At 51.5% G+C, this 18,068-nt stretch overlaps 1 protein-coding gene across 1 annotated transcript in view; it reads left to right on the forward strand.

Moving 5' to 3' along the window:
* Window positions 1–5,154: 5,154 nt before the first annotated feature.
* Window positions 5,155–18,068, forward strand: part of TOX2 (TOX high mobility group box family member 2) — a gene marked incomplete at its 5' end in the record, with an annotated part of 154,769 nt that continues 141,855 nt past the window's right edge. The window contains one exon of the mRNA XM_082007214.1: window positions 5,155–5,256. Within this exon, the coding sequence (XP_081863340.1) occupies window positions 5,155–5,256 (102 nt within the window). The remainder of the gene's footprint in view (window positions 5,257–18,068) is intronic.

Genomic DNA, 18,068 nt, shown 5'->3' on the forward strand with positions numbered 1-18,068 from the left:
CTTAATGCTTCTCTGTCATGTTTGAGCTTGTTTTGTTTTGTTATAATTGGGCTTCTGGAATGTTTTATCCTATCAATGACATTAATTACGGAGTAATTGCCTCAGTAACATGTAACAACTCTCCTCTTTTTTTAAATAGACTTTCACACAATGTGTAAACTTTGCTGTATATGTGCTACGTTTCTTGTGTCGTGAAATAATGTGTAGACAAAATAATGTTTTTCCTGTCAGAAACTCAATGGGCATCTAAAGCAAAGTGACAGGTGGTTAAATAGCTGCATTTAAAGGATGTCAAGAAGATTTTTTGGACAGATACCAAAACCCAATGCCAAAAAGAAGGCCTAATACCATCTGTTTTGCTAGCAGAGAGATGCAATTTTACATTAGATTTTAAATGACATGAAATGCCAAATTCATAACCTTGATTCGTGGGTCAGATCTAGCTTATCTAGACTGTGGATGTTTTTATTTGCTAGCACAGCTCCTGACCCAGAGCCCACGCAGGTAAATGAACACAGTTTCAATCAGACCCATTTTAAAGTAATAGGAAGCTCTAGAGTTGCATTTAATTTTGTTTTGTGTTACATGCAAATCCAGATGCAATGTGAATTTAATTAATCCAATTTCATTGCATTTTAATGTACACATTTGCATTGTGTTTATTGGCAATTGGTTTTATCCATTTGTTCAGTATTTTTATGACCAAGGAAACTACTGAATATTTAGAGATCTATATACTTCCTAGCAGGAATGAGGAGTGTAGCTCTGAATTAAATAATTCACAGACATAAACTGGGGATAAAACTAAAATGTCAAAATATAGCTGCATTATGCAGTGGGAAAATGATATCAGTATTTCAAAGTAATAAACTGCATTGTACTAAATTATTTTAAAAATAATTTCAGCAGGCATTTTAGATGGTGTGTTGAGAGGAGGAGGACTACTCTGAAACAAAGAACGAAACTGATAGATTCAGACACTTTTTCCTGCTTCTAAAAGGTGCCTTTGAAATTATGATTGTTCAGGTTTAGCCTAATATTTAGAAATACTCACTGTAGAGTTTTCTCTTCTTTGTGAGGAGTCTGTGTGGCTTAAATGGGATTGCTGAGATAATCACACTCTGCTGGTTCTGTTCCAGGGCTAATGTTAGGCATGAAATGTGAGTTGTCATGTTTGGAGCTCCTCTTTCAATGACCCGGCCAAAGCAACTAAAAATATTCTGGGTTTTGTGAGGGGTCAGTTGTGAAAGAACGAAAAGAACAGCATCTTTTCAGTTCTGCACTTAGCCGCTTGGCTCGGCTCTGCTGGGAGTGCTGCGGCTCGGGTGGCATCGCCGGCTTTGCCGTCCCCGCAGCTGTCCTGGACCATCCTTCTCGCCTTTTGACGCTTGGCCAAAACACAAGGTCTTGACTCATTTTTTCCTTCATCCTCTATTTGTGGATCCAGGGGTGTTTTGCTGATCGATGGCTGATCCACTGAGCCAAGTGAAAGCTGCTCCTCTGCCGAGGGTCTGCACCACTTCTCCCCGTCCCCTTTGGCGCCAAGCCCTCCCTACGGAGAACACCACCCGGCCTTGCCGGAGTCGAGCTAGCCCAGGGGAATGGCCACGGCATGCCCGGAGGGGAAAAGCCTGTGCCGCAGCCCCGCAGGCAGATCTGTGCCTGCAGCGGTCGTACATGGTGTCAGGAGGTGAGTACACTCCGCCTGCGGGGAGGTTTGGCCTTTATTTTCCCACTGCCCTAGTCCTCCTTGTGGTGAGAGATCCTTGGAGGTTCGACTGACCTGAGTCCTTCCTCCAGGTTGTGGTGGTGCCGATATCGGGCGCAGGGACTGGGGCTGATCCCTGCGCTGTTGGGACGCTCCTTGCTCGGCTGGTGATACCCAACGCAACGCGAGCGGAGGCTCTGGTGCTGGCAGGTAAGACCTGTCCAATGTGGGCATCGCTGGGGGAGAACAAGCACGTCGCCATCGTGAGGTTCAACATCCAACCGCTCCAACGGCTCCTGCGGAGCTGGGCTTTCCAGGGGGGCTCAGCCTTCTTTCTGCTATCACCAGCTCTGAAAAAGGAGAGCTGTTTTCTCTCTGACCTGCTGGGAAAGACTGGGACAGGACAGGTACCAAAAAGCGGCGTCTGGGTGGAATTTAGACATCTGCATGCAAACCTGTGCTTGGGAAATTTCCCTACCTGGGGAAAACCCAGTAGGTGCCTGAATCCATTCCGCGCCCTCCATTTGGACAACTGAGATCCCAGAGAGAGACCTTCCAGGGGCATGAGGGCACCTTGCTCCTTCCCAAGCTCTGCTGCAATCCAGATGTGGGTGACGCGGCAGGAGCACATCTGCTGCGTGCGCACACTGTCTGGCGTGGGGCTCGGGAGATGCAGTCGGCCTCATCCAAAACCTGCCCAGCACCGGCTGTACCCTCGCAGTCCCCTTCAGGGCTGCCTGGCAAGCCCGTGCCACTCCAGGAGGAGGTACCGTGCTTCCTACGCCTGCCAGGAAAAAGCTCTGCGCCATTAATCCCTGTGCCTTGGCGGGGAGAGGTTGTATAATGTCGGTCCTACGTAGAGGGACACCCTACGTAGGGACACCACGGTGCTAGAGGAAAGCGGGAGTTCAAACAAACCTGCATCTCCTGGTAGATCCCCCACTTGCTCCACAGGGCAGACACTGAGCTGCCATGAGGGACAAGAGACATTGAGACATGGCTAAAAACAAGCTGAAGAAGGATTTAACGGCAGGTACAAGTTGGAGGCTTCCTGAACACATGGCAAGCCTGGGCAGGTCCCCCCGGCGCAGCGGGGAGAGCACCGCAGAGGCTGGAGGCACCTCATGACAGGTCATTCTCCAGGCCCTGGGCTGGAGTCGTGCCAGGAAGCTGACCAAACGCTCAGCTCCACCAGGTTTTCTTCGTCTGAGAGTGTAACGGGTAGAAACGCTGAAGACGCGAGGTGAGCTGTAAGAACATTTGTTTGATGAAGAGCACTTCCTCTGCCAGCTTCCCTTGGTGTATATAAAAAAAAAGGCATTTATGGATATTAATAGCAATAACACTTTGTGACGACGGGTTTTTCAGATCAGTCTCTGTTTGAGGTCTAACGAAGGCAGATGAATGTGCAAAGTTTGATAGGGCTGATTGTTGTAAATCTTGTGCTCCAGGGATATAAGGAGGCATTAAGAAAACGGTGCTTCGTTTGGGAAAGACGAGCTTTTAAAAGGGTTTGAATGGGACCGTTGTGGTGTCTCAGGCACGGAAAAGGAATTGGGTTGCAAGTTTGGTGACGAAATGTGTTAATTTTCATAGGAAACAGCAGAATTAAATCCTGCTTTAAGTGAAAAGCCAATTCAGCCTTAACTGTAAAGCTGTTAGCAATGACTCCACAATATATGAAATATAATAATTATGATAATTAATAAAGACAATAATACAGTAAAACCTTGCTAATTCATACTAATGACTCAGAGGCTGCTTACTAATTACTGAATTTTGTGGATAAACAAGCCAGAATAATGCATCACAAAATACACTTTGTTCCATTATTTTGACAACCCTCGTTTAGTTTTAATTATTTATACTTCATAATCTACTAGTCACTGTACTTGGGAGGGTTTTACAAAAATAATGAAGCTCTAATAATTTGACACGTCTGTTCAGTATTTGCTGAAACAGGGAGGAAAACCAGCCCTTTCTGGATATGTGCAGATCGGGAAGAGCACAGATCAGTTGAACGTAGATCTTCAAAGTTGTAAGGTAAATAATTGTACGTCTCTATAACGCCTTTGATGGGGAGCCCTCGGAGCAGCTCGCCTCGTGGAGAACTCCCGCAAGCCAACCTGCTTCGTTGCTGCACATGGAAGGATTGATGCTGATTCTCCAGAAAAATCATACGGTTTGAAAAATAATAATAAATGTGAAGTAGTTTTTGTGCCCAAATCGTTTTGTAGCCTGAAATCAATTTTTTTTTCCACCATCACGAGGGCTAAAAGCTTGTTTTCAATTTGAATGAGCGCTACAATTTTTACATAATCCCTTGATTCCCGCAGCTGGCATCCCCTTGGAACCCCGGCCCACCTCCCCGCTCCCGAATTTGGCAGGAGCTGGCCACGCTCCTGCAATAAAAGCAGCTTTGGAAGAACTCAGCATTTGTTTAGCTCAGTTTTCCAGCTACAGAGAGTCCTGCCGGGTGCACGTTGTAACTGTGCCTTCGCAGTCATGATGTTTAAAAAAAAAAAAAAAAAAAAAGCCATTTCCACGGGAGATTTTCCAGAAAACTGACTCTGCCAGCCCCGTCCTAGCTGGCTGTGAGCGTATGGATCGGTTGCGGTAACTCGCCGTATCTGGGGCCGGAATCACACGCTGCGAAACCGCCCGTGTAGAGCGTTCGTTTCCCCGGGGCCGCTGCGCGGAGCGGGCCGCGGCGGGGCCAGCGGGCCGGAGCCGTGAGCGCGGCGCGGCCTGGCAGCGGGGGCAATCCCGCCTGCCCCCTCCGAGCATCCTTCCTCCCCGCCCGTGAGATCTGGGATTTCCGTGCCGAACTGCCCGGCGAGCCCCGGCCCACGGGGGGGCGGCGGGGGGGGGAGGGGGGGGGGGCCGCCGGCTGGCCACGGGTGGGTGCTGCCTTTCCAGCAGCGGCGTCTGGAGAGGCGGAGAGGTGCGGAAAGCGGGGCTGGGAGGAGGCCGCGGGTCTCCGTGCCGCGGGGGGCCGGAGGCCAAGGCCAGTGCCAGGCCCTGGCACCGGCTTTACTGGCGCCGGGGCAGACGCAGCCCTCCAAAGCGAGGTCGCGGTGCCGGGGTGGCATTTGGGGTGGCTCCGCAGGGCGCGAGGCCTCCTTCTCCGGGCGGTGGGCGCCGGGGCTGTGCCGGCGGCAAGGCGGGCTGCTTGGCACCGTCCCGCGGCGGGGCAGCGGGGGCACGGTGTCTCGGTGAGCGCTCGGACACACACCCCACACACACACGCACAGGCATGAAGTGCCAGGGTCCCACCGCGAACAATAGCGGCCCGGCGCGGGGCGGTGCGGAGCGGGGCGGGCCGGGCCGCCCCACGCCCCCCGCCGCCCGCCCTCTCCCCGCCCCCCGCGCCAGAGGCACCGCCGCCGCCGCCGCCGGGTCCATGCCCGCTGGAGCCCCCGCCTGCCGCCGCCCGCAGCCCCGGCATGGACGTTCGGTTTTACCCCTCCGCCCCCGCCGCCGTGGGCTCCCTGCCCGGCGCCGACCCCGCGTGCCTCGGGCCGCTGGATTATTATCACTGCAACAAGGTACCGGGGCGCGGGGTGGGGGGAGGCGGCTGCTGCCCGGGCGGCCCCGCTCGGCCTGTCCCGCAACTTCTCCGCGGGGCAGGAAGGAAAGTGCCGGCGGTGCCCGACATTCTGGAAGTGGTCGGGGCGCGGCGGGGCCGCCCCGGCGAGGCTGCGGGGCCCGAGCCCGAGGCGCTGCTCGGCGGAGCGGGCTGGAAGCGGGTCGCGGCCGGGGGAGAAGCGCTGCGGGGCGTGAGCGGCGGCGCTGCGGGGCGAGAGCGGCGGCTCTGCGGGGCTCTTTGGTTGTGCGCTGGCTTTCGGCGGGGCGGGTTTATTTAATCTTTTCCCTGGGGGAGCGTTTGGCCCGAGGCGGTGTGCGTGCGGGGGGGGGGGGGGGTGTGTTCGTGGTCGTGGTTGTTGTCGGGCACTTGTTGTTGTTGTCGTTGTTGTTTGCTTTGCACCTTCTTCGCAAGGCTGCGGAGCCGCCGGGCCGGAGGCGCCGGCCCCGCGCCCCCTCACGCACCGTGAAGTGCAGCACCCAGCCCCGGGGTGCGTGGGTTCCGCGGGACCCACGGCACGGCGGGGAGAGCTCCCTCAGCTGCGGGGTCCCCCCCCCGCTCGCTGCAGCTGCAAGGCAAAGCCCCCTCTGCTCGTAGGGAGAGAGGGGTCCGCGGGGGGGATGTTTGGGAGCGGCGGAGGGGCTGTAGGGAATCTCCTTCGCCCGAGAGCAGACGAAGCGGAGAGGGTGGATGCTGTACTTCAAGGGTAAAGAGTTCTCCGCGAGTGTCGTCTTCCTCGCGTGTAGAGAAGAGCGCTGATGTGTCAGTCACAACGCGGTAGGATGCAGACCCGTTTGGAGCATCACCATGATAAGCTCTGAGACATAACCCCGGATGCCTCCTCCTGGGCCAGATTCGGGTAATTGCGTTTGGGAAAAAAAAAAAAGTTAAAGGGAGAAATGCTCTCCTGCGCTGGGATTGCAGCTCAGGGTGCCCTCGGCTCATCTTGCTGTTGTGATACTTTGGGATCAAACTCTTTTGAGAGGGAAACCTGTGTGGCTTCCCAGATGCAGCAAATTAATCTTTATGTATCCATAGATGTATTTAACTGTTCTCTGTCATTTGGGTTGTTTATCTCTTTTGATTAAGTTGTAGCAAACCTAGTAGCTCTCGCTTATTTTGAGATGCCTGGTTATGCTGAAAGGAAACAACTTAAATGGATTTCTTCTGTATCACTAGTTTCAAACTGTTTTATTGTCATTGCTGTTGCTTTTAAAATGCTAAATATGCTCTTAAAATACTAGCGAGAGCCACGTCAACTAGGAGCAGGTCATCTGCGCCGCGGAACCGTCAGCCGATAAAGCGTGCAAAAGCTGAAAGTCTGGGATCATGCGAGCGTGTGTCGCAGAGAACTGCGGCAACCCCCAGGTCCTGCTGGCTTCAGGAACTCGATTTTACCAAGAAGTTGTTAGATGTGAATAGGATTTAGTTTGCCTTCTAGTTTTCTGCGCAGGAGCTGGGGCTCGCAGCCACGCGGGCAGCGCCACAGGCCCTCGCTGCGGGTCTGCGCGGTCCTGGCATTCCCCCGGCAGCGCCCGCCCGAGCCTTGGGGCGTGCGGGGCCCCACGTCGTCAGCTCATCCGTGGCCTGAATCCCTGAGATTAGTCCCGGATTAGGCGGTTGCAATTGATCCGCGGGTCCTCGCTGTTGCGCGGCACTGGAAAGCTCCTTTCCTGGGTTTTCAGTGAGCATGGCCCGGGAGATTGAGTGGGTGTGTTTCAGTGCTGGCCAGTGTGGATGGGACACGGGAGGGGAGCACCCCAGGTACGGAGCGCCCCAGGTACGGAGCATTGCCACCAGATGCTGCTGTTGTCACTGCTACGGAGGATCTTCAGGCGGCGGGAGGAAGAAAGGAAGTGACTTACCCTTTTCTGATAATCAGGGCTTTTTTTTTTTAATTGTTTTTATTTTTCTGCTTTTTTTCCGAGTTATCAAATGCCATTTGCTTATGCGCAGTGGTGCATGTTTGTCTGTGGGATGAGGCTGCTGGAACGAAGCCAGGGATGAAATGGGCTGACTTTGTTTTCCCAGCCGAATGCAGGTATAATGGTTGTAACTTCAGCATCAAAACATGGCCCAGCGCGGGGCAGGTGGTGGTATCGCCTGCTGCCTTTGCTGCCCTTGCTTCGGAGAACTTCTCCGGCTGGTGTGGGGTGGTGTAGGGCTGGGGATCGCCACCAACACACTGTTATCTTGCAGCCACTACGGAGAACGCTGTCTGAGCATACCTGCTTCTTGCAGCCACATGGGACCCTCTGGGAAACTCTGGTCCCAACCCCATCCCTCCTGTCCGGTGCTGGTGGCTCAGCCCAGAGCTGGGCTAAGACGGTTTCTGCCTCAGAACGTTTCACTTTAAAAACCTACAGAGGACAGTAGGGTGGAGTGGAAAAATCCAAAGTTCTGCCCCTAGTGCATGCAGGTATCCCGGATAAAATCCAGCTCTAGAAAGAGCCTGGGCAGGGAGCACTTCCTCCTGCTTCACCAAGTTTATGGAGGAGCCCTTCTATTTAAAGGGTTTGTTTTGTTCAGGTTTGGCTTTTTTTTCCCAAAGGGCTGCCTCGTTTCTTTGTTTATTTATTTGGGGGGGGGAGGCAGAGAGGCCGGGGAGGAGTGTGCAGTGTCACTCTGTATAAATAACTCGCTGAGAGCATGGCAGAGCTCTGCCTGCATGCTTGTTGCCCACAAGCTTGCCAGGTAGATGTGCTTTAGCCCAAAGCATCCTGAAATGTTAATGTAATTGTTTTGTGCACTTACTGAACATGATATCGTTATCGTGAGGTCTCGGAGCTCGCCTGCGCGCTGCAGTAAGCCACGGTTTCTCTTTGCAGCTACAGAGGTGCCTGTTGGATATCAGCATTTCCATTTTTAAGAGGACAAGGGATGTTTAGAGGGATAATGAAATGGGAGTGAACGTTCAGCCAAGGTCTCCCCAGAAGGGGCATTTGCACCCTTTAACCGCTTCCGGACTATCCCTGTTGTCTCTCGAAGGGCTGACCACCGGCAGGGCCGGGTTGGGAGGAGCGAGGGGCTGGACACCCATGGGTGGAGAGTGGGGTGCCTCATGCCCCAGCAGGCAGGGTGAGAAGGAGCCTTCCCTTCTGCTGACTGCATTTGGTGAGGAGTTTTTTAGGCATTGCATGTGCTGCTGCCATTGGAGCAGGGGAAAAAGGGCTCCCCGTGTAAACCAGTCCCTGTCACAGGTGACCTCGTATGGAGCAGCTTGCCATGGCAGGTGGCAAGAGGAGCCCACCCCAAACTTGCCGGTGCCGGGGGAGCTGCTGCTCTCAGCCTGGAGGACTGATGCTCCTCAGCAGGATTTTTAGGGTTGCACTGGGCTCAGCCCGCGTGCAGGGTTGATAGGGAGTGATGCCTTCCCAGAGCCACCCGAAAGCCTAAGGGCCCTCCCTAAGGGCACGCTGCGATGAGCATTTCCCACACCGGGCTGCCAGCCCCTCGCCTCCTTCCCGCGGAGGACCATTGGAGGACCACCTTCCCACGGAGGACCATCCTTCCCAGGATGCAGGACCTGCTCCGTCATTGGGACTGCACAGAAGAAACACCACTTGTGCATTGGCTTGTGTCTGCACAGCAGCCACCAGGGACTGGGGAGGTTTGGCTGAAAGTGGTACCATCTCTGCAAGGAGCCGTCATCCAAACTGTGATGCCCGTCTCTGTCCTTGGCCACCTGAGCCCCGCTGAAGGGAGCACTTACCTCTCTTTTGGATTCCTCTTTTGAATCTGGGTCGAAAGCCCCTTTTTCTGTCTGCTCTGGCCTTGGTACCTGCTGCAGACCCTCCTCTGGCTACCTTGCTGGGAAGTAGAGCTTTCACAGTGTCTCGCTGCTGCCTGGGTGCTGTGATGGTGTTACGGGGGTGAGGGAGCACACTCCTGCACCGCATAAGGGGATTGCCGGTCTGTGGTGGGATGCTTTCACGTCCCCCCAGGTACTTCGTGAAAGTTTGGGGATTTTTCCTACTTAAACTCTAGGAAGACACTTTGCATTTGTGTTTCACAATAAGTAAACAGTGGGGAAAAAACATGCAGTTTAGTAACACAGGGGCTCGTTCTGCTCTTAGCAGAGCTTCAGCAACAGGATCTAATATGCTGTCTGATATACCAGCATGGAAGGATTTTCCCAGATCTCAAATTCTGTGGGTTCACAAAGTACAGGAGGGGGGTTTTCATTCTTAGCTGAGGCAAAATTGCTTTTGCAAGGGAGGCATATGGCAGGAATCCTGCCTGAGCACACTACCACGTGCTCTTTCACGAGGTGTATGCTGTGATGCTGTGCCGTGATGCACGAGGAATAATCCTGCTCCCTTCTCCCTAAGGGCAACTTTGGGAAGTGAATTAACATCTCTCTCTTCTTCCTGCAGAAAGAAATTTAAATATAAATTCTTTCTGATTGCTTCTAGGGTATCGATGATCAGACTTGGTTAGCATGGTGCCTAATTTCCACTTAGGACAATGGTTGACGGAGAGGAGGACCCAGCCTGGGAAGACCTAATCCTTGCAGAGTGAGCGCACTGCCGTGACACGGGGAGTGCCTGTGGTCCTTGGGAACCTCTGGCATCTCTGGCAGTTAATGGGAGATACGTGCTGGGGAGCCCTGTTAACCCTGTAGCGTTTCTGTAGGATTTAATGGGACCATCAAAACTTGTCCCAAATCTTTTTAATAGGACTCTGTGGCTTTGCATCTCCAAACACACCCTGTGTCTTGCCTTTCAGGCTGATAAATTGACAAAAACTACTTTGCCAATACACCATTACAAATGATGGATAATTAAAATCTACTAGTCATGAGACGAGTATTAATCTGCAACCAATGCTCTCTTCTTCTTTTAAGAACCCTTCAGAAAAGCTGCTGGTATGAGCCTGGGTCGATGTAGCGAATGCATTTCTGTGGAACATTCTGTTTTGTTTTGACTTTTACCATAAATTGTACATTGCAGTGATAAACGCAGTCCCTTTTTCATCGTTCCAGAACTGCTTGGCCATTCTGGAAGATAAAATATATTCTTTTCCTTTCTACTTTCTAAGCCAACTCTGTTTTGAAGTAGCATAAATCTTTCTTTGGAGATGGAGGATTTTTGGATGGGGAACAAAGTCAGGCGAATTTTTAATTTGGGGCCCATTTTGTTCTCATTTGGCAGGCAGCTCCTGTTGATTTGCAAATGTGGATTTTTTTTTTATTTTATTTTTTTTTAGGCTCTGAATATGGGCAAGGGCTTCCATCAAAATGTGTTTGAGCTACTCGGTGGGACAGCCCTGTATTCTGCGGAGCGATTTTTTGATGGGTTGCACAGCAGAAAGCTTTAGAAGCTCCATTTTTGCCTTGGGCTTTAAGTCAGGGATTGGGAGCTAAATAATGAATGTCCATCCATTCATAGAAACTGTCGTTCTCTCTATATGCACAGAGGGAAGGCTTTAATCTGTTTGGTTTTGGAACAACTGAGATATTTTGAAGACCGGTCTGACTTGTATGTAACAACATGTTTGTTAGGGCCACTTCTGAATAACCTTGTCGAGGGCCTGATCCACGGAAGCCCCTGTAGCAGAAGAGGCATCAAGAGACCAAAATTCAGGATCAAAATTTTGCAAGCTTCTCTGATTCATTTATGATGCTTCAAATCAATTATAAACATTATCCCCTAAATCAGTCATCCAAAGCCTATGGTGTGTTACACCGCCATAAACCATGGGGTAAATCTATGAACAGCTCTGGACTTATTCTATACATCTGAGCTTGCAACAGGCACCAGGATCAGGTTGTGCATCCATAATGGAGAAAACATTCTGTTGATAAATTGCGTTTTGCTTGTAACGTCCCGGAGCATCCTATAGCTTGCTGCTCGCTCCGGGGCGGTGGGGAGAGCACCTGTAACCCTTGCAGAGCTCTCCCAGGGCCCTGCTTTTGCTAGTTATAAGCATGGGTGCCGCCGGCTCCTGGCAGTCGTTGTCACCGTCGTGGTATTTCTGCAGCATTTGAAGAAAAATCTCTGTTTTCATTCTGCCTTCGCTTTGCATCTCACTGACACTGGGCGCAAGGAGCGGGAGGTGAGGACGACTCCACTGCTGCGGACGGACTGGCCGAGCAGGAGCGGGCTGTGGCGGGGGAGCGTTGTCCCCTCTGGGCGCACAATTTTTCCCTATTACCTTTGTGCTCATCCATTTTTTTTACAAAATGAGCTCTAAATGCTTTTACCGTAAGTTGGGTTATATCTTTCAGTATAAATGAAGCATATAATTGTGTTTTCCTAACAGCTCTACATTAAAAATAAGTTATTGTGCTGCTAATGTGTTTTCCTTGGTAATTTTACATCCAGCGAGTGCAAGGCTTCTGTCTGAAGCTGTTGTGTGCCACCTTCTCTGCCTCTTCTTTATATTTTATTCTGCATTTCTAAAGTCGGGGTAAAGCGTTAGCGTGATTCCAGCTTTGATACCATTAACTCCTAATTGGAGGTTTGAGGCTCTAATGTTCCACCTTTGTGGTTTTACACGCATGTTTTCATATTAATTAAAGCTTTTACTTGGGGATACACAGTTCAGCTGCAGGGGGGAGAAATCTCGCAACACAACTTACTGAAACAAGCACTAAACAAACCATTCTTTAAAAAAAAAAAAAAGGTGATTGAAAACGGTGTTAAACTGCCTGGTTTTGCACTTATATGACCAGATTTAAATATTTTAATCATCTGTATCCCCCCCCTCCTATTGTTTCCCTCTAGTGGTTTTGTTCTGATGGATGCCATTTCTTCTTTGAAAAATGGCATTGGCTGCTGCGTCGCCTGCAGGCGAAATCTTTGCATTATGCCACAGAATCTCTCTCTGCCGCCGTAATCTTTTGCATAGATTGGTTGACCTCTGCAGATACAAATTAAATCTCTTCCTGACGACCGTGCGATTTCAGTTCAGCTCTGTGGCAAATGTAACTGTTAGGTAAGCGTTAAATTAGGGCCCTGGACCAGTAATTGTTATTATGGAAAGATGATTTTTGAGCATCAGTTGATGCTGGTTGCCGCGCACGGCTTCTGAGGAGCCTCATCTGCAGAAATCAGGTGACTCGTGGTCTGAGGCAGGTTCTTGACCTCTAATTACAGCCTGCACACAGGGGACTGGATTGTGCGAGTGTTTAAAATGTAGATATTCTAATTTTTTTCCTGTTGATTTAAGGACCCAGCCTCTTGCTCTCATGGTGCTGCCTTTTTTTCTTTTTTTTTTTTTTTTTTTTTTTTATTTCTAAGGATCTCATAACCTAGCAGGAGCTAGAAAAGGGGGGCAGCAGTATGGGGACCTATTCCCAAGCGGGGTGTGTGGTGGAACTTGCCACGGCTCTGCCCTGAGGCTCTCCTCCCCGCCCCCGATGCGACCTTCGCTTCCACGTGGCGGAGACCACGGGCCCTGCGGAGAAGGGCTGGGGCAGCCCCTGCTCCCGGGGGGCAGCCCTGGCGCCTCGCTGCCCGGGGGAGATGGAGGAGCGCGTGCCGGGCGTGCTGGCACGTGCCGCCCTCCACTCGGTGACGTCCCACCGTCCTCTCTCGCCCAGGTTGTATTTTCCCCCGGGACCAGGCTGCCCATGCCCCATGGATCCTGTTGCACCTCGGCGGCGGCGAGGAGCGCTTTTTTAATCGGATTAGCTGGATCGCGTTAGCAGGTTTTTCTTCCCACAAAACCTACGGATGACTCAGAGTTTCCATTCCCATCTGGACTCGTCAGGGAGGCTCCGTCCCCTTGCTCCCCGGCTGTCTGCCTGCACGCCACGCTCCTCCTCTCGGCCACAGAGAAAACCGGCGTCTTCCTCTTCTTCTTCCTCTTCATCTCCTCCTGCTTGCGGGGTGGGGCCTGCACTTGCCTGTGGTCGGGGTTGGGAGATAAGGGCTGTGTCGTGGCTCCGCCGCTTATCCTCTGCGTGAACTGGCCTAGTGCTCCATCTCCAGAAGCAGCAGGCCATTTTGGGGTACCCCAGGCATTTGGGGGTTATTTTGTGAACAAGTTGAGCCATCCTGAGCACCGAGCATCCATTGCCGGAGACCCAGATACCTGGAGGGGTGCAAGCAGAGCCCAGGGCACCCCGAAAGGCTCCTTTCTTTCAAAGATGTGGATCTCCATGTTTATACCGACGGAGGAGTTCCACCCTTCCAGCCTGACTTGCCCCGCGGTTTACTCCCTGGCCATCTCCTCCTTTTCCCTGGGAAGGTGGTGGAGCTGTACCACCATTAGGGGCTGTTAAGCCCTCTGAAGACTCCTCAAATGCAGCAGTTTTAAGGTGAAGGATGGCCCCGCATAGGGGCGGGGATGGGGCCGGGGCCGAGGAGCTCGGCCCGGCTCGGTGCTGCTCTCGCAGCAGCTTTGTGCCCAGGGCCTCGCTCCTCTCCTAGCGGCGTGCGGGCCGAGCTCCTGTCTCCCCCAAAAGCTGATCTCTGGGTCAGCGATGAGCTGTTTCATCCCACCTCTGCCATCGCCTTCCCTTCACCCCGTGGGGAAGGTGCTGCCAGCGCCCGGGACCTGCGGGGGGCTGCAGCCGGGGGGAGGACGACGTGGGCCGCGGAGGGCCCGCAGGGGCCTTCGCTTTGCCCTGGCTGACGCTGCTCACTAGCCTTGCGTTAAAAAACTTCTTGTTTCATTACTTACAGTTACTGAACCCTAAAATAAAGCTTAATTTTTAAAATTTTTTTTTTTTTCCACAACAATTTAGATCCGTTCGGTGTTTCTCGTTTTTCATGGGAATCTCTTTGGACAGTGGGTTTTTATAAGCTGAGCCAGCGCAGCGCAGTGTGTCTGCTGCAGAAGAACGCTGCATTTTTAGGGAAAGAGGTTTCTAGCCCTGGATGTCAGAAGAGGAGCAGAGCGTGCGCCGGAGTCCTTAGGGAAAAGGAAAGAAGCTTTGACAGTGTGGAAATGAAATTTATGAAAACTTCAGCGGTAGTTTTGTATGGAAACACTTAACTGGACGTTCTTGTTTCGTGCCAGCTTACACGACGGGCACAAAAAAGTGTTTGGATGTCATTTGAAGAAGAAAAAAGCAGAAATACTGGGGAGGGGAAAAGATGAAGCAGAGAAGCTGGGGCCAGTCGTAGTACTGGGAAATCTGTGCTCCTCCTGGCATGATCCTGCTCTGTTTGTCCGTGTTAAAGCCAGGGAGGCAACTTTTCCCCTGATGCATTATCTTGTCTCTAAATAGCATTCAAAGGAGAAGAAGAATGTGCTGTTAAAAATATCAAACTTTTGGGAACGGCTGGCAGACTTTACCGCCGATAAGCATTGTTGATTGAAGATCAAACAGCCCTTGAAAGCAGAAGAAAAACCTTCCAACAAGTGCCGTGGATCTCTCCCCGCAGCCAGACAGTGAGGTCACGCAGGCTTCGCCCTGTGTATATTTAGGAACCTGCACTGGAATGACAGTCTGGTCTCCTCTACCCCAGACGGATGCTGGCGACACGGTGGGTTGAAACCTGATAAATCTGTTAAAGCTGAGAACAACATTTATTAGATGCCAAGAAAACCAGAGTCATGTTTTCGTTATTAGGTGGTAGTTTTATTATTAATTTTTTTCCCCTTAAGATAAAGAGTCTGCCCAGGAGGAAAGACTGCAGGTCATAAAGTGAACTGAAGACTAGTGGCATGTGTTTTTTAATTAATTGACAACCTGCGTTTCTGTGTCAAGGTGGCAAATTAATTGTGGGCGGCCATCGTGTTTGCAAACCAGATAGTTCTGTCGTGACTGTGCCAAGTGGTACGTGTGGAGTATTTAACTGTTTGATTTAAATCAGCCCGCAGTGTGGTTTTTATGAAAACTATATTAAATCTGTTTTTCCATTTAAGAGTTGGGCTTTGGAAAGAGGAAAAATATTAATGAAATGGTCTTTTTAGCTTCATAAACTCGCAGCCCTGTAAGTAAGGTGGTTGGCATGTAGTGACCTTCTTTTGGGGGAGGCCAAACCCTGGTGGGAATAACAATATGTAACTTCAGTCATTGGTGGAAGCGAGGTACAGAATTCGTGTGAAAGCGCAAACGAAACAAATACATGTTTAAAATCATAAAATAGCTTAGTCTGGAAGGGACCTCTGGAAGTGTATTTAAAATAATTCCAATAGCACCTTCTGGGATTGAGATGACAGGAGAGAAAAATAGCAACATACAGCCTGCACCAGCTACGAGCCATGGATTTTCTGCTCTCATACAGTGAGAGTCTCGGCGGTGATGGCTACAATCAAATGCTAAATAGGAAGTTTGTAATAAAAAGAGCTTTAGTTAGAATTAATAAAATATGAAATGCCTTGTTCCTTGGAAAACATGCGGTATTGACTGATATTTAGAAACACATCCTGTAGGAGCAGGGATCCAGATTGCAGGCTCCAGAGCTGGCTCTGGCATCCTTTCCCTGCGTGTGTTACTATTCCTATTAGAGTGCAGGGTTTCATTTCTTTTTTTTTTTTTTTTTTTTTCTGGAAAGATCACAGTGTGCAAGTTTGAGAGGAAATTAGTGAAGAGCTAGAAACAAGAGCAGCCTCGTACAAAATCTTGCACCTTCCCGTGCCTTGTGTGGCAGCGCGATGCTCCGAGGCTCCAGGCTGTGCTGGAGTCACACCAAGTCCCTTTGCAACGTTCCCGCTACCTCCAGCTGGCCCAAAGCCCAAAAGCCTGTTTTCCTTTTGGTGTTGGTCGTATCTGAGGACTAACTTCCTGAATGCGAGGTGCTGCACACTGAACCGGCGTGGTAGAGAAGAACATGCCCCGCTTCAGGTATAACTGTTGGGTGCTCTACAAGCTCCCAGAGCAGAGACTGAGTACTGAATTTCAGGGAATATAGGCAGGATTGAAATGTAAAGATGGGATAGACATTATCAAAATAGGGTGCTCATATAACGGACAAATCCAAGGTTACACTGGAAATTTATTTCTCATTTAGCCCAAGTTTCGTTCATTTTAAGTCCTTCTATCCAGAGCTATCTTCCACGAGCTGCATGTGAAGCCATAGATGCAGTTTCCATTTGCAGGAAAGCACTGCTCAAAGTTAATTGGCCAATGTGGATTTCAACATCCTCTTGTGGCATTTTCTTACGATGTTCTGAAGCTCGAATGGAGCTTCTCATTTGCCCCCCAGAGTTGGAAATCTTGGGTAGCTTAGAGGAAGGAAGAGTGTGCCGCCGGATCTGGGGCTTTAGCTTGTGTCAGTCATCCTGCCACGAGCATGGGGATGGTGCCAGCTTGGAAGGGATCCTCTACTTGGCAAAACAAGGTCTCGAGAACAGGCTGCCTCCTTGCCTAGCACAGTTCTAGGTTTCTGAAGAGCTGCTACGGCTCTTCTCATCACTAGGTCACCAGGCCAGAGTGCCGAGGGACCAGAGGTCCTCAGATGCTGTGGAATAGGGCTGGTGGTTGCCCCCCCGCTCTCTGAACATGGGTGTGCACATGACGGCTGCTCCCAGTGGCAGTGTGGCACATACAGCAGGATGGGGGCTAGCTGGGCTAGCCTCATCCCTTTGGCTAGAGCCAGAGCTGCTGGAGAGGCCAAGGGGGAGATCCATCCTTCTCTGGGGTTTCTGCTGTATTTGTTTGGGGATAAACACAACCTCCCCTACTGCTCACAGAGCAACATCCATGCTGCATTGGCTTGAAAACTACAATGTGAAGTTTGTGCAGTTGAACGTTTCAGAGTGTGCTGCCTGTCGCTGCCGGTACTTTGCCCGACGCGGCGGCAGAGCCAGGCTCCGCGGGGCTGGCTAGCCAAGGCGATCAGTGCCTTGGGTCCTTGCCCGGGCGTCGCTGTGCCCCGCAATTAGCGTAGCGGGGCCGCAGGCGGCTCGGCAGGAGCTGCTCAGACCTCACAGCTTGGAGCCCTGCGCGAGACGGCTTTCCCTTCGCTGTGTTTAAACGGCGCAGGCATGACTGGAGTGCCTTAATAAAGCAGAAAGCTTAGTCCAACGGGGGTGGGAAGGAGGTGAAAAAGGAAAGCTTAATTCCCTGCTCATCTCAGCTGTGATTCAGGTTTCGTTTCCCCTCTTCCTCCCTGTTGTCCAAGTGTTGCTTCCGTTGCATTTGTAATTTTCTTCTTAGCCTGGGGGCTGCTGCGAGAGGTGTCTCTTTGCCGGCTGTTCCTGATGCTTCGTTTTCCTTGCTAATACCAATTGTTTCTGCCAAAATCGTTTGGTGGTGTTATGTAAACCTAGAATCACACGCTAACGCTCTAATCCGGGCGCTCCTAAACGCGCTGGATGGGATTCGCCCCCACGCTGACTCCGCTGCTGTCAGGCACGCTGAGCCGGGGGTCCCCTTGGCTCAGCAGCCACCGGGGGTGGGCTGCCACTGGTCATGACATCCACAGCCCTCTGAGCCAATATTGCCATTGTTGCCGGTAGTTTTAGTGGGAGGCATGAAAACACCCTGTAAGTCGCTTGGGGCTGGGATTTAAGCTCTTTGTAGAGCGTGGTACCCGCACAGCAAAGCTTGCGTTTTGGCACCGGGGTCTGCGTTTCTGCTGTTGGGTTTGCAGCAGCGTTGGTGGATGCTGTGCGTGTGGCTGCGTGCTAGCACCACAAAGTGGCTTGCTGCATCTCTACCCCGTCACCGCCCATGGTCCAGGGCAAAGCCTGTCTGTGCAGTCCCCGTGCTCGCCGCCAGCCAGCTGATGGGATTCAAGCTCCTGGAGCATCTTCATGGAGACGCTGTGTCCCTGCAGCGGCTGCAGGATGGGCACCTTTTCTCCTGTGCCAAATAGCGTGGGCCCCCCTCTGAAGTTTGTAGGCTTTCTCAGTGGCGACCGGTTGTTTTAC

Source organism: Phaethon aethereus (genome assembly GCF_964289735.1).
Source record: "Phaethon aethereus genome assembly, chromosome: 16".
Classification (NCBI taxonomy): domain Eukaryota; kingdom Metazoa; phylum Chordata; class Aves; order Phaethontiformes; family Phaethontidae; genus Phaethon; species Phaethon aethereus.